This window comes from Gossypium hirsutum, chromosome A04 (genome assembly GCF_007990345.1).
Source record: "Gossypium hirsutum isolate 1008001.06 chromosome A04, Gossypium_hirsutum_v2.1, whole genome shotgun sequence".
NCBI classification, from domain to species: domain Eukaryota; kingdom Viridiplantae; phylum Streptophyta; class Magnoliopsida; order Malvales; family Malvaceae; genus Gossypium; species Gossypium hirsutum.
In genome coordinates, this window is record NC_053427.1 from 9873677 (window position 1) to 9888236 (window position 14560).

At 33.8% G+C, this 14560-nt stretch overlaps 2 protein-coding genes across 2 annotated transcripts; both read right to left on the reverse strand.

Annotated features, from left to right (window-relative positions):
- Positions 1-1085: 1085 nt before the first annotated feature.
- On the reverse strand, positions 1086-2543 carry LOC107898020 (receptor-like protein 9DC3). The gene has a single exon (XM_016823580.2). It carries the CDS (start codon positions 2541-2543, stop codon positions 1086-1088), a length of 1458 nt encoding a protein of 485 aa, XP_016679069.2.
- Positions 2544-7457: 4914 nt separating this feature from the next.
- On the reverse strand, positions 7458-9047 carry LOC121228040 (receptor-like protein Cf-9). Its single transcript, XM_041111162.1, has one exon. The coding sequence runs from the start codon at positions 9045-9047 to the stop codon at positions 7458-7460; it is 1590 nt and encodes a 529-aa protein (XP_040967096.1).
- Between the last annotated feature and the right edge of the window lie 5513 nt (positions 9048-14560).

Below are 14560 nucleotides of genomic sequence, written 5' to 3' on the forward strand. Positions count from 1 at the left end.
GTATTTGGTCCATATTTGAATTATTTATTTGGTTTAGTTCTATGTTTGGACCACATATATTTGTATTTTGAATAAATTATCTTGATATAAGTTATAAATTTATTAAAATCATTCATTCTTATAATGGAAAATAACATTATTAAATGAAATTAAAACAGTAGTAATTGGATCTAGAGCAACAGTCCAAACTGTTGCTATATGTTTAAGGATATAACTGGAAATTTGCTTCCTACCAATGCAAGAATAAAGCACTCTACTAAGGGTGTTAAGGGATATAATTGTAATTTCACTTCTTAACCTTTATCGATGTCCCAGAACAATGCTATATGTTTGGTATCTATATTGATTGCTGATACATTAGCAGCCCCTAAACTGTCGATATAAGCCTTTGGTGCGAATTTCGACAGTCACATTTATTGTCACTAAAAGACTATACTGACATTTAATTTTGCGGTTACTTTTTGTCGCAATACCCCATTTTACCGTCAACGTAGAACTTTTAGACTTTTATTTTTGTTTTTAGCGACAGCTTGGAATATAACAAATTGTTTGTAGTGACACTAATATTATACATTCATCCATTTTTAATATAATCTCTAATTCAATTTAATTTTAATTAAAAAATTAAAAACAAGTAATTCAAATTATATAAAAAGGGTCGAATGCTTTTTTTTTGATCAATTAAAATTGAAAAAAGAAACGGGTGTACAAATGCTACTAAGGGATTCAGTTTCTTATCCTTCAATTTCAATCGATTTGGTTTCAATTTTTCTTTTCCAAAATCTTTTAATTAGCAAGAAATTTATAAAATCCATCAAAAAACTTAAAATAAAAACAAAGGCTACTAATGGCTTCTTTTTCAATACATTCAACATTTTCTTCGAAATAATAATTAAAATAATTCAATTTTATTTGTAATCGAGATTCTATGGCTTCAGAATGAATATATTTCCTGTAATAATTAAAATAATCCAATTTTATATTACTGTGGAGAAACATGACATGTCTAATTTTTTTATTATTGAAAATCATGCATGAAACTTTGGTTATAACTAAAATACACACAAAATATTGTTGATCCATTGCTAATTCTTCCTCCTTCCATTTCGATGGATCCTCCTTCTCATTCTTTTTTCTTGGTTTCGCTTGATCATTTTCACTAGCCAACGAGGTCTCCCAGTTGTGAAAACAATGTATCCCATGCTCAATCCTATCACTAGTCCACTTCCATAACCCATTGCTGCAATTTTCCAAGTAAGTGCTATTTCAGATTCATCAGCAACTGTTGGTGGAGGCGACTTTGGTTCCTGGTCGTTGCCACATGTCTTTGACAGTGGGAATCCACATAGCCCGGAGTTTCCGGCGAAGGAATCATTTGAGAAAGTATCGAAGTGATTAGCTAACGGTATAGGCCCTTCAAGATTGTTATGAGAAATATTCAATGCTCCCAGAAATGTCAAGTTGGTTAATTGTATTGGAATTCTTCCTTGAAGCTTGTTTGATGAGAGATCCAATGATTCAAGTGCTGCCAATTTTCCAAATGATGGTGGGATATTACCTGTTAAGCTGTTGTGTGAGAAGTTAAGCACTATGAGTGAGTTAAGTTCTCCAATTGCTTTAGGAATCGGCCCCTTGAAATGGTTGCTTGAAAAATCAATGATTGTGAAAACAGTTAAAATTCTCACAAGTTCGAGATCCGACCCTTTCATTGTTACAGTTACTGAGTCTTGATAATAATCTCCACCAATGTACTCTGGACCACCAGTTTTGTTTTCTTGAATATCTCTTATTGCTTTGAAATTTTCAAAGAGTTCAAGTGGCAAGTGACCAGTAAACTCATTTCGAGAGAGATCAATCATTCGCAAACTCCTGAAGGAATATGTGTCATTGAAATTCCGAATGTCACCATGGAATCTATTAGATCTAATGATAAGAACTTGCAGCTCCGGAAGTGTACCTAACCAATATGGAAATGTGTCCTCCAATTTGTTGTTGCCTAAATCTAAAACTTCCAAACGGTTGCAGTTCGCCAATGATTGTGGAATAGATCCTTCAAGTTGGTTGCCATTGAGGTTAAGACTTCTCAACGAATCACTTTGAAGCCATCTTGGGATTTTTCCAATAAAGTAATTCATCTTCAAATTCACAACTTGGTGAAGGTCACTAAAATTCTCAGGACAGTCTGGAATAATTCCACCCAACTTGTTCTTGGACAAGTCCAGTACAGCAAGAATAGACAAATTACAAATCTTTGAAGGGATTTCTCCGACCAGCTCATTGTCTGAGATTAACAAATAAAGCAATGTTCGTGGCAGAGCTGGAAGTGGTCCTTGAAGTGAATTGGAACCAAGGTCGAGAGTCAATAGATTCTTCCCCGGAACTTGCTCTACGCCAGTCATGAAGTTCATAGAAAGTCTTAAAGTGACCAAGTTCTCCCATCCTTCGGCTTCCCATTTTGTAATAGAACAATGAATTTGGTTATCAGAAATATCTAAATCTCGCAAGGACTTGGATGCATTCAAGAAGCTTGAGAAACGTTGCATGTTGCAAGAAGAGATGTTGAAGCCGTGGCCTGCATCGCAACAAAGAACCAACAGCAACAAATTGGTCAAAAGACCAGCAGCAGCAAATTGTACAATTTTAGCTGCTATACTGTTTTGTAGCAAAGAAATGGAGTTGGTTCAGTTATAAAATTACTTTTTGAATATTTGTTCCTATGGAACTTAGCCTAAATCTGTGTAATGAGTTAGCTAAGTTAGTAGGAAAGATTGACTGATGTAATAGCTGGTATGCTAGCTTTCTTTTGTATACAAGTTGCTATATTTTTTTTTGGTAAGTAAGAGCAGTTAAATTAGTAGGTAACTGTCAAATACTTTTGTAACCATCATATATTCAAAGTTTGAATGAAATTATGATGACTTCTCAGTTACAAATTTTCTTGCTGAGTTCTTTTCTTTTGTTTTTTCTTTCATTCGTTTTTGCTTTCTTTGCTACTGCCATTTATCCAACAAATGGTATCAGAGCTTTCAGTCTTTGAGGGCCTTGGTTGTACACTGTCACTAAGCAAATTGTGTTTGAAACAAAAGAAGAAGAGGTTGTTTTGCTTGCTGAAAAATGAGTTTTACACCACCTCCTCCACCTGTCTTTGCTGGAGAAAATTACAACATCTGGGCAGTGAAAATGAGAACATACCTGCAAGCACACGACCTGTGGAATGTTGTTCTCAATGACACTGAGCCACCACCATTAAGAGCCAACCCGACCATAGCCCAGATTAGGCAGCACAATGAAGACTGTGCCAAGAAGTATAAGGCTATGTCGTGCCTTCAAAGTGGAGTTTCTGATGTTATTTTCACAAGAATAATGGCTTGTGACACTCCAAAGCAGGCCTGGGACAAACTCAAGGAGGAGTTTCAGGGGTCTGACAAGACCAGACAACAGCAACTGATCAACATGAGAAGAGATTTTGAAAATCTCAAAATGAAGGACTCAGAAACCATCAAGCAGTATGCTGACAGAATCATGACTACTGTCAACAATATAAGGCTGCTTGGGGAGGAATTCAGTGACCAAAGAGTGGTTGAGAAGGTCATAACAACCTTGCCAGAGAAGTATGAAGCAAAAATTTCTTCTCTGGAAGATTCAAGGGACTTGTCAACAATCCCTTTGACAGAGCTTATAAATGCTTTTTATGCTCAAGAGCAGAGAAGGGCAAATAGGCAGGAGGACCACTATGAAGGAGCTTTTCAGGCTAGAAGCAGAGAAAGCTCAAGTGCAAACTTAAATGCCAAAGGCAAGAAGCCCTGGACTGAGAAGAAGAAGAAAGAACCTGTAAAAAGGAAGTTCCCACCTTGTGTCCATTGCAAGAAGACTACTCATCTTGAGAAATACTGCTGGTACAGACCAGACATTCAATGTAGAGCCTGCAAGCAATTTGGCCACATCGAAAAGGTCTGTAAGAGCAAGCCAAAACCACAACCACAATTTCAAAACCAAGCTCAAGCTGCAGAAGAGGTTGAATCACCTGAAGAGCATGTCTTTTCAGCATCATGCTTTGCAAGCTCGAGCAAAGTTAGTAAAATATGGTTGATTGACAGTGGATGTACCCACCATATGGCTTCTGAGAAGAGTATATTTAAGGAGCTTGACACCACCTTCAAGTCCAAAGTTAAAATTGGCAATGGTGAGCTGCTGGAGGCAAAAGGGAAAGGCAAGGCTTTGATAAGCACCAAGTCAGGTATTAAAACCATTTCAGAGGTTCTCTATGTACCTGACATTGACCAAAATTTGCTAAGTGTTGGCCAGCTATTGGAGAAGGGTTATTCTCTGATTTTTGAAGGCAAAAACTGTTTGATCAAAAATGCTGCTGGTGAAGTGTTGACTACAGTGGCTATGCAAGACAGAACCTTCATTGTGGATGTGAATCAACTGCAAGCCAAGGCATATGCATCTCAGTCTGATGAGACAGACTTGTGGCATAGGAGGATGGGGCATGTGAACTACAATTCACTGAACATGCTGCACAAAATGGATTTGGTCAGTGATATGTCCAAAATTGAGCCAAAGGATGCTGTATGTGAGGTCTGCCAGCTAGGCAAACAGACCAGATTACCCTTTCCAGTCAACAAGGCATGGAGAGCACAAGGGAAGCTTCAGCTTATTCATACAGACATCTGTGGACCAATGAAGACTACCTCCTTAAATGGCAGCAGGTACTTTGTACTCTTCATTGATGATTATTCAAGGTTCTGTTGGGTAAATTTTTTAAAGCATAAGTCAGATGTTTATGACTCCTTCTGCAAATTTAAAGCCTTGGTTGAAAACCAAGCAAATTGCAAACTAAAATGTTTGAGGTCTGACAATGGTTCTGAGTATGTATCTCAGAAGTTTCAAAAATTGTGTGATGATGCTGGAATTCAACACTAATTGACTACTGTGTACACACCACAGCAAAATGGTGTTTGTGAAAGGAAAAACAGAACAGTCCTTGATATGGCTAGGTGTTTGTTATTTGAGGCTAAAATGCCTAATGTTTTTTGGGCTGAAGCTGTGAATACAGCTATTTACCTGTTGAATAGGTTGCCAACTAATGCAGTCAAAGGAAAAACTCCCTTTGAAGCCTGGTTTGCACAGAAACCATCTGTCTCTCATTTGAAGTTATTTGGCTGTCTATGTTATGTGTTGGTACCTGAGGAGAGAAGAACTAAGTTGGACAGGAGGTCCATGCCTGGGGTGTTTGTTGGCTACAGCAACGTGAAGAAAGGATACAGAGTCTTTGATCCACTGACCAAGAAGGTTGTAGTGAGCAGAGATGTAAAATTCAGTGAAGCAAGTAGCTGGAAATGGGATGGAATTGAAGCAAATTTGTCTGATGGAGAAGAGATTGATGTTGATCTACAGCAAGCTGAAAATGAAGAAGTAACTGAAAATGGCTATGATGATCAACCTGTTCGAGGCACCAGGACATTAACTGACATCTATGAGAGATGTGCAGTAACTATATTAGAGCCTTCATGTTTTGAAGAAGCTGAAAAAGAAAAATGCTGGCAGGATGCTATGGAAGCTGAATTTAAAATGATTCAGAAAAATGATACATGGGAGCTTGTAAACAGACCTGAAAACAGAAAAATTATAGGTGTAAAGTGGGTTCATAGAATTAAGAACAATGCAGATGGCTCACTTAATAGACATAAGGCCAGACTGGTTGTTAAAGGTTATAGTCAGCAGCAAGGGGTTGATTTTTCTGAAACCTTTGCACCTGTTGCAAGGTTGGATACTATCAGATTGCTGCTAGCTTTGGCAGCTCAAAAGCATTTGAAAGTGCATCATCTGGATGTTAAGTCAGCCTTTCTAAATGGCTTTCTTAATGAAGAAATATTCATTGAGCAACCTGAGGGTTTTAAGGTCACTGGTGAAGAACAGAAGGTCTACAAGCTGAAAAAGGCTTTGTATGGTCTAAAACAGGCTCCAAGGGCCTGGTATGAGAGGATTGATGGCTACTTAGCAAGGCTCGGGTTCATAAAGAGTATCAGTGAGCCTACACTCTATGTTAAGAAGGATCAGGAGGAAACCTTGTTAATTGTTTCCTTGTATGTTGATGATCTGTTCGTTATTGGCTGCAAAGATCAACTTATTGAAGACTTCAAGAAACAGATGCAACATGTCTTTGAGATGACTGACCTTGGTCTGATGACCTACTTTCTTGGCATGGAGATAAAACAAGGAAGTGATGGCATTTTCATAAGTCAGCAAACATTTGCTTCCAAGGTGCTTGAAAAATTTTGCATGTTGAAATGCAAACCAGTCACTACACCAGTTGCATTGGGAGAAAAATTGTCAAGTGCCAGTGAACATGATCGAGTAGATGAGAAGGCATATAGAAGCTTAATTGGTTGTTTGCTTTATTTAACAGCAACTAGACCAGACATTGTCTATGCTGTTAGTCTACTTTCAAGGTTTATGCACTGCAGTAATATGGCACATCTGAAGGCAGCAAAAAGAGTATTAAGGTATGTCAAAGGAACCATCGATACTGGTGTGAAGTTTTGGAGGGCAAAGGAGCTGAAACTCGTAGGCTATTCTGATAGCGATTGGGCAGGGTCAGTTGATGACATGAGGAGCACTTCAGGTTATTTTTTCACCTTAGGCTCGAGTGTTTTCAGCTGGAGTTCGAAGAAGCAACAAACTGTTGCACAATCTACAGCAGAGGCTGAATATATCTCAGCTGCAGCAGCTGTGAACCAAGCCATTTGGCTTAGGAAGATTTTGGATGATTTGAATGAAAGTCAAGTTCAGCCTACTGAGATTAGAGTGGATAATCAATCAGCTGTGGCCATAGCCAAGAATCCAGTCTTCCATGGTAAGACTAAACACTTCAAAATCAAATTCCATTTTGTTAGAGAAGCTGAGCAATCTAGGGAGGTTAGCTTAGTTCATTGCAGCTCAGAAATTCAGCTAGCTGACATTTTAACTAAACCATTGGGAGCCAACCGATTTAATGCTTTGAAGGAAAGGATTGGTGTTTGTTGCATACAGACCAAGGAGGAGTGTTGAAGCCGTGGCCTGCATCGCAACAAAGAACCAACAGCAACAAATTGGTCAAAAGACCAGCAGCAGCAAATTGTACAATTTTAGCTGCTATACTGTTTTGTAGCAAAGAAATGGAGTTGGTTCAGTTATAAAATTACTTTTTGAATATTTGTTCCTATGGAACTTAGCCTAAATCTGTGTAATGAGTTAGCTAAGTTAGTAGGAAAGATTGACTGATGTAATAGCTGGTATGCCAGCTTTCTTTTGTATACAAGTTGCTATATTTTTTTTGGTAAGTAAGAGCAGTTAAATTAGTAGGTAACTGTCAAATACTTTTGTAACCATCATATATTCAAAGTTTGAATGAAATTATGATGACTTCTCAGTTACAAATTTTCTTGCTGAGTTCTTTTCTTTTGTTTTTTCTTTCATTCGTTTTTGCTTTCTTTGCTACTGCCATTTATCCAACAAGAGAAATAGAACTGATCTATCATGGGTAGGGTAGAATTGACATCATCACTACACCTAGTTACTGATAGTAAGTTGTTAAATGAAAGATCAAGCACCGTTAGATTCCTAAGCTTGACAAGCATGCATGACTTGATATTGTCACTCAAGTTATTAGATGAAAGGTCAAGAAAAGTAAGGTTGATGAGGTCAAAGAAAGAACTTGGAACTGTTCCCTGTATTTCATTCTTTGATAAATCGACTTGTTGGACAAGATTAGGCTCTTGGATGGGGTCAATGGGACCATTAAGTTTGTTAGAGTGGAGGTCTAGATACTCCAAAGATGGTAGACTAAACAACCAACCTGGTACTCTACCACTAAGCAAGTTTGCATATAAGTAGAGTTTTTGTAGATACGAAAGTCCACTTATGTTGTTGGGAAGGGTACCCTGAAGGAAATTGAAAGAGAAGTCCATGAAAGTAAAGCTGGTGAGATTAAATGCTGATGATGGGAAGACACCACTGAAATTGTTAGAGGAAAAATCCATGGAACTTAGATCGTTTAAGTTCCCAAAAACATCTGGAATTTGCCCTTGGAACATGTTGTCTGAGATATCCAAGAAGGTGAGTTTTGTGAGGTTTCCAAGTGTTGAAGGGATTGACCCCATAAAAACACAACTAGAAAGGCTAAGTGCTTTCAAGTGTTTAAGATTACCAATTGAGCCGGGTAACCCTTTTGGAAACCTTGTCCGTGAAACATCCAACAAACTAAGGGGACTGCTCCAATTTGTTTCTGGTAGATAAACAGTGAGATTTGGATTACTTCTTAAAATGATGTTTTCAAGATATGGAAGATGGAAAACTTGGGTTGGGAAATTTCCTTGCAAATCACAGTAAGAAAGACTTAGATGCTTCAACGAGACGGTCAAGTTAAGGAAAGAATAAGGTACAACCAGAGACAAACTCATACCGCGGAGGACAATATTTTCTAATTTTGTAAGGTTATGGACAAGCATGTTAAAATCATGGTTCCTAAAAAACAAACCATAATTCAGACTGAGGTCAAGCGAAACTAGATCTGACAAAAGAGAGATTTCAGGTGGGACAAAACCAGTGAATCCAGCGCCAGAGAGATTGAGATAAGTTAGACTCCTCAACTTCCCAAATTCAGATGGGATTTCAGAGATGCCGAGATCATTGCCGGCAAGGTTGAGCCATCGAAGGTTTTGAAGTGAGAAGAGGGAACTATTTGATTGGAGGGAACCAATTAGTCCACTACATCTGAGATCAAGGCCGATCACATTGCCTTTCTTGTTATCACACATCACAACTTCCCATTTGCAACAATTAGTACCTTCATCCCAAGAATCCGTCTTGTGAGAAGGAATGTGAACTTCTCCTAAACAATGAGTTTTATAAATGGATCTGGAAATGGAAAGGTTGCTCTTGAAATTCAGCAATGCAGAACTCTGTTCGGGACGACATAAATGTGTTGAAGAAACAGACAAAGAAGGGGATAGCAATGAAGAGTTGAAGAAGCCCAAAAGGAAGCATAGGATTAAATATACCATCTTTCTCTTATGAACCCAATAGAAAAAAGATAAACAAAGAATTTGGTCGTAGAGTTGCTTATAGAAGTTTCAAATGGAAACATTTCCACTACCAATTTATGCCTTTGGTCAACTCATTGAGTACCCTTTTCTTTGTTTCTATCTTGCTTGGACACATCAGCAATGGCCGGACATCTATACTTATTTACAGCAACCCAACGTTGTTATTGACTCCATTTGGCATTATCACTCTTAAGGTTTCCTTAAAATAAGTTAATTTAGTATAAATGGCATCAAAAGCAGTGGTCAAAGGTAAGAAGAATAAAATTAATGCATTTCTTGACAATAGTTGTTTGTCTTTTACTTGCACGACATTGTTATTGACAAAAATTAAGTCAGAGTTTTATACTTATTTATTATAAATGCATTATTATTTTGCCACGACTTATATTCTAACCAAACAACTAGGCCTAATGTTGAAATAGATGAAACAGTTACCATTGTTGCAATTTAAATTTTTGTTGGATTTTACTTTGTTAAGTTGATTTATATGAATCAATAATTAAATTCAAATTAAGTCGTTGACCATCTTCTGTAATGTGCCTTGCAATATGGTTTTGTGGTGTTTAAATGTTGGTACATCTCTTTCCTTCTACAAGTTTAGAAAAAATTGAAATTTATGAGAATATTTTTTATTTTTGATCATATTAATAAACTCACATTTTAAAATAAAAAAAATCAGAAGTAAAATAGAAGTTGTGATAATTAATATTTAAAAATAATTATAATTTAATTCAAGCTGTGATCATTATTATATATTTAAAAATAATAAAATTTAATTTACAATTATTAGTTAAAAATATTTTACTTATTTAAAAATAGAACTATTATTTAAATAGAACTCTAAGCATAAAATATAGGAGGGAAAGTTGTGATAATTATCATTTAAACTAAAAATTTCGATGTAAAGGAAAAAAATGTGTTAATTTTATTGATGGAAATTATAATTATTACTTGAATAGAATTATATTCGTATTAATCATCACTTAATTAATATATTAGGTTAATTATGTTAATCAAATATTGTTTTGAATTTTGTTACTTTGTATTAATTGCATAAAGTAAAACTATATTGTATGTTAAATATGATAAAAATGCTTTAATTATTATTCAAAAAAAAGTATTGTAATATTTGAATTGATAAGTTAATATATTTTAATTATATTCAAATAATAAATATTATTTTATATTAATTACAAAAATTAAAATACAATAGTTAAAAATTTAATTAAATATTAAAGGCATAAAATCACATGCAACGTTTACAATCTACTTTATTTAAACTAGTAAAATTACATTAGAGTTATTTGATACACTTAGGTCTTGTTCAAGCAAGTAAAAAGCGAAAAGATTATTAGTTGTATAAGACAATTTAACTTAAACACGCATAGAAACAATCCTAATCAAACCTTCTCCAATGAATCATGATAATCATATAAAAAAATAAGACAATTTAACTTAAAGACGCATAGAAACAATCCTAATCAAACCTTCTCCAATGAATCATGATAATCATATAAAAAAGGGCATGACTTATAAGATTGAACAATTCAATTAAAGATAATTGAGGATCATTTTAATAAAAGATTATCTTGTTCGACAATTGACATGATGAAAATAAACAAGTAAATATGATATTTATCCCATTTATTTCTTATTTAATACCGAAGCCTTATAAGCCTATAAATTATCAATTTACTTGTAGGATTATTGAGTCATTGTATTATTTTGTTCATTTAAGAGAGGATTTGGTGCTTTGTCTTTTCACTTTTGTGTTATTTATTTTCTACCTTTAGGTAAGGTGAGTGGGAGAGAGATCATGCTAAGTGTACTTCAGCGAGGCTATAATTATCCTGGAGTTAGGATAGATTGAGTTGAAATATTTATTTGTATAGTAAGAATTTTCTTCTAGATAACTAGGCAAGACACTGTAAATATAGATTAAGTCTGAATTTTATTAGCTAGTCTTTTGTAAAAAAATATATGCTTTATTTCAATCATATATATATATCACAAATTGGTACTTAAACTATGTCATTTCTTCGATATTGATAACTAAACTTTTTTTTAATCATAAGTGGTACCTAAATTACTTTTTTCCCAAGTTGGTACATCTGTTAGTCAAACCATTAAATCTATTTTAAAAAGTGCTTAACCCATAAATTAGTACTTAAACTATACATTTTTTCCCCCAGTTGGTACCTAAACTTTTTTTTGTCACTAGTGGTACCTAAACTAATCTTATGTTACCCAATTTACACCAAAATGTTATATTCGTTAAAAAAATCCAACCAATATTAAACCGCCACATCATATAAACTTTTAAAAAATTATTTTCTTTTATTTTTGTTTTACATTATTTATCTTTCTTTATTTTTTTTCTATTTTTGTTCTTCCTTTATAATGTCTAGCAATACTAGCAATGATCGAAATTTGCCCTCTCAAGGTGGAGACACTGATGATTAATTCGATTTTCAAACTTTATCGCCTGCTTTCTCTACTTGACCAGATTGAAACAATTATTTCATCGATCAAATTAATATTTTTAGAACTAGACCAAGAATCGATCGGGGTATTGGTCTAAATATAGGAGGGAACCAATTAACTTGCAAACTGATATAGGCCAATTGAAGCAAGCTAAACAACCAATTGAACCGGTTTTTTATTTAATTTTTAAATAATTTAATTTTTTAAATTTTTAATAATTTCTTTTATCAAACCTGACAAACTGATAAAATCAAGAATTTGTGGTTTGACTGGTTCAATCATTTGTCTAGTTCCAAAGAAAGAAAAGAAAAAGAAAAAGAACATATATATTAGAGAAAATAATACTTTTTGCATTTTTTTAACCCCGTGTCAATTTTAATTGGTTACTTTTTAAAATAGATTTAATAGTTTAGCTAACAATTGAACAAGGATAGATACTATCTCAGAAAAAATAGTTTAGGGACCACTTGTGACCAAAAAAATTTTAGGTACCAGTTTGTGGGTTAAGCCTATTTTAAAATAGAGTTAACAGTTTGACTAACGGAGATACACAACTTGAGAGAAAAAAAAAATAGTTTAGTATCACTTGTGACTAAAAGAAAAGTTTAGATACCAATATGAGAGAACGAGTATAGTTTATGTACCAATTTGTGGGTTAAGCCTAAAAATATATATATTTTTTCCATAAAGATAAATATACCTTTATTTTGTTATTGGGTCGAAAAAGGAAAAGCTAAATGGGCTTTAAAAACCATCTCAAAGAAATTCCTTATCTCCATAAACAAAAACAACTTGAATTCTCTCCTTAAAACGTAGTGTTTTTCGAGATTTATTAACTCAAAAATAATATGAAAATTTTCTTTGATTTTCGTAGCACAAAATGCATGTCATAGCCCAAAAATCGATGGATCCGATTTGATAAGTAAGGTAGGTAGGGAAATGGTTGGGTGTGCTACCGTAACATAATCTTCCACCCTGTTAGCCTGATGGCAGGTTAGAGTATCGGTGCATACTAACGTTAAAGTATTTGCCCGTTGATGATACCTAAGGAATTAGCCGCAAGATGTTTCAAGTGAAGAAAGATTTTACCCAAGAAAGTGCACGCCTATGAAGGAGTGCGCCTTAGAGTTTTGTTTGAGCACTAAGAGCCTGTCAAGTATATTAGGAAGTTGTAGGATATAATACACCCGAATAGCATTAGTACTACTCAATTGGATTTGAACGTGAGTCACTACCAAGATATAGTACGCCCAATTAGCATTAGTACTACTCAATTGGGTCTTTTATCAAGTTTGGTTGAGGGTTGTTTGGATTTTGCAACAACAAAAGCAAATATTAGAGTATAGAGCTGTAACAACTCGTTTTTAGTGAAATTAGAATAGTGGTTTCGAGACCACAAATTCGATGAGTAAATTATTATTTTATTACTATTTTAATGTATATGAGATTATAGTAAGGTTTTATTAAAATTTTATTAAGAAATTTTGATGTTTGCATGATTGATTAAGTAAAAAGGACTAAATCGTAAAAAGTGTAAAAGTAGAGTTCTATTAGTTAAAAGGGTCAAATGGCTATGAAACATTAAAATGAAGAACCTAAATGGTAAATATACCAATTGAGGTGATAGTGAATGTTTATGGACATGGTTTTGATGAAATTATTAAGGTTTTTAAAGGTTAAATGGTAATTGGGTAAATTAAGCTTAAACGAAATAAAACAAAATCATGTCATCGTCCCCATTCAATACCCTAAACCGATTTTAGCCATTAAAGGAGGGGGAGAATTCAGCCAAGCTTATTTCTTCTTGCATGGTATGCATTCAAGTTTCGTTTTTAATGATCTTTTATGTTTTTGAGTTCGTTTTAGCTTAATTTAGCCAGCCCGGGGATCAATTTTGAGGGTTATGACATGAATGTTCTTGAATGGTTCTTGATTTTAAATGGTATATTATGAATCTTTGTTGAAAAATAAACAAGTTTTGTTAAGTAATTTTTGTTAAATTTTGAAGTTAGGGATTAATTTTTTAAAGGTATAAATTCTAGGATTTTATTGTGAAATGATGATAAACATGGGTTGTTTCAAGGTCCCTTGCATATTTGGTTAACATGCGTTGAGATTAAAATGGTTAGATTTTAAGTTATAAGCTTAGGGATTAAATTGTGAAAAAATTAAAATGTTAAGGGCAAAATAATAATTTTGCATAAATATGAAATGTGGATTAAATTGAATACTAGAATGAGTCTAATTATGTTTAAAACAAAGTTTTAAAATTGATTAGCTACAAATGAGTCTAATTATGTTTAAAACAAAAATTTAAAATTAATTTTCGTGTTAAATAGTGTTAGTGTTCAAATATGACATCCTTTGCTCGTAAGCTACAAGTTCATCCTAGGAAAAGGGTGTTACACACCAATCCAATTCCAAAAGCATTGCATAAAAATAAAATTATTTAGATCAAATTCCACCCGTTTGGAACCATCATTTGATTGGATTTAAAAAAATTAATATGACAAACAGAAGTAGATTGGAGTTTGATTTTGGTCCTATTTCGTCTTGTATGTTTTGCTCAAATAATATAATGTATTTTGGTTCTTCAACATTTGGTTTATATGATACTAAGTAAATTTATGGTTGAATTTTCATGTAAATGCGTCATTCCATTCAAACTTTATTTTGTGTCTATGGTAATTGGTATCCATGTCGTAATCATAATCCATCCTTATGAGATATTAATTAATAATTATTGTATAAATAAAAATAAATGTTACAACTACTACTTTATTAATATAAAAATGGGTTGGGTTTGTTTGAAACTAGCAATTTTTTATTATAGATTGTATTTATCAAGGTTATTCAGGTTTTGGTTTATATGATATTGACTAAATATATCTTCAAATTTTTATTTAAATTTATTTTTGTTTTAACCATAAAATGTGATGTTATAGTTGCTCACCTCATCCCTTAACAAAGTGATTGGAAATTCAATT

Bases quoted from the DNA above. Each gene is read 5' to 3' on its own strand.
- LOC121228040 (XM_041111162.1), bottom strand. From the start codon at position 9,047: ATGGTATATTTAATCCTATGCTTCCTTTTGGGCTTCTTCAACTCTTCA.
- LOC107898020 (XM_016823580.2), bottom strand. From the start codon at position 2,543: ATGCAACGTTTCTCAAGCTTCTTGAATGCATCCAAGTCCTTGCGAGAT.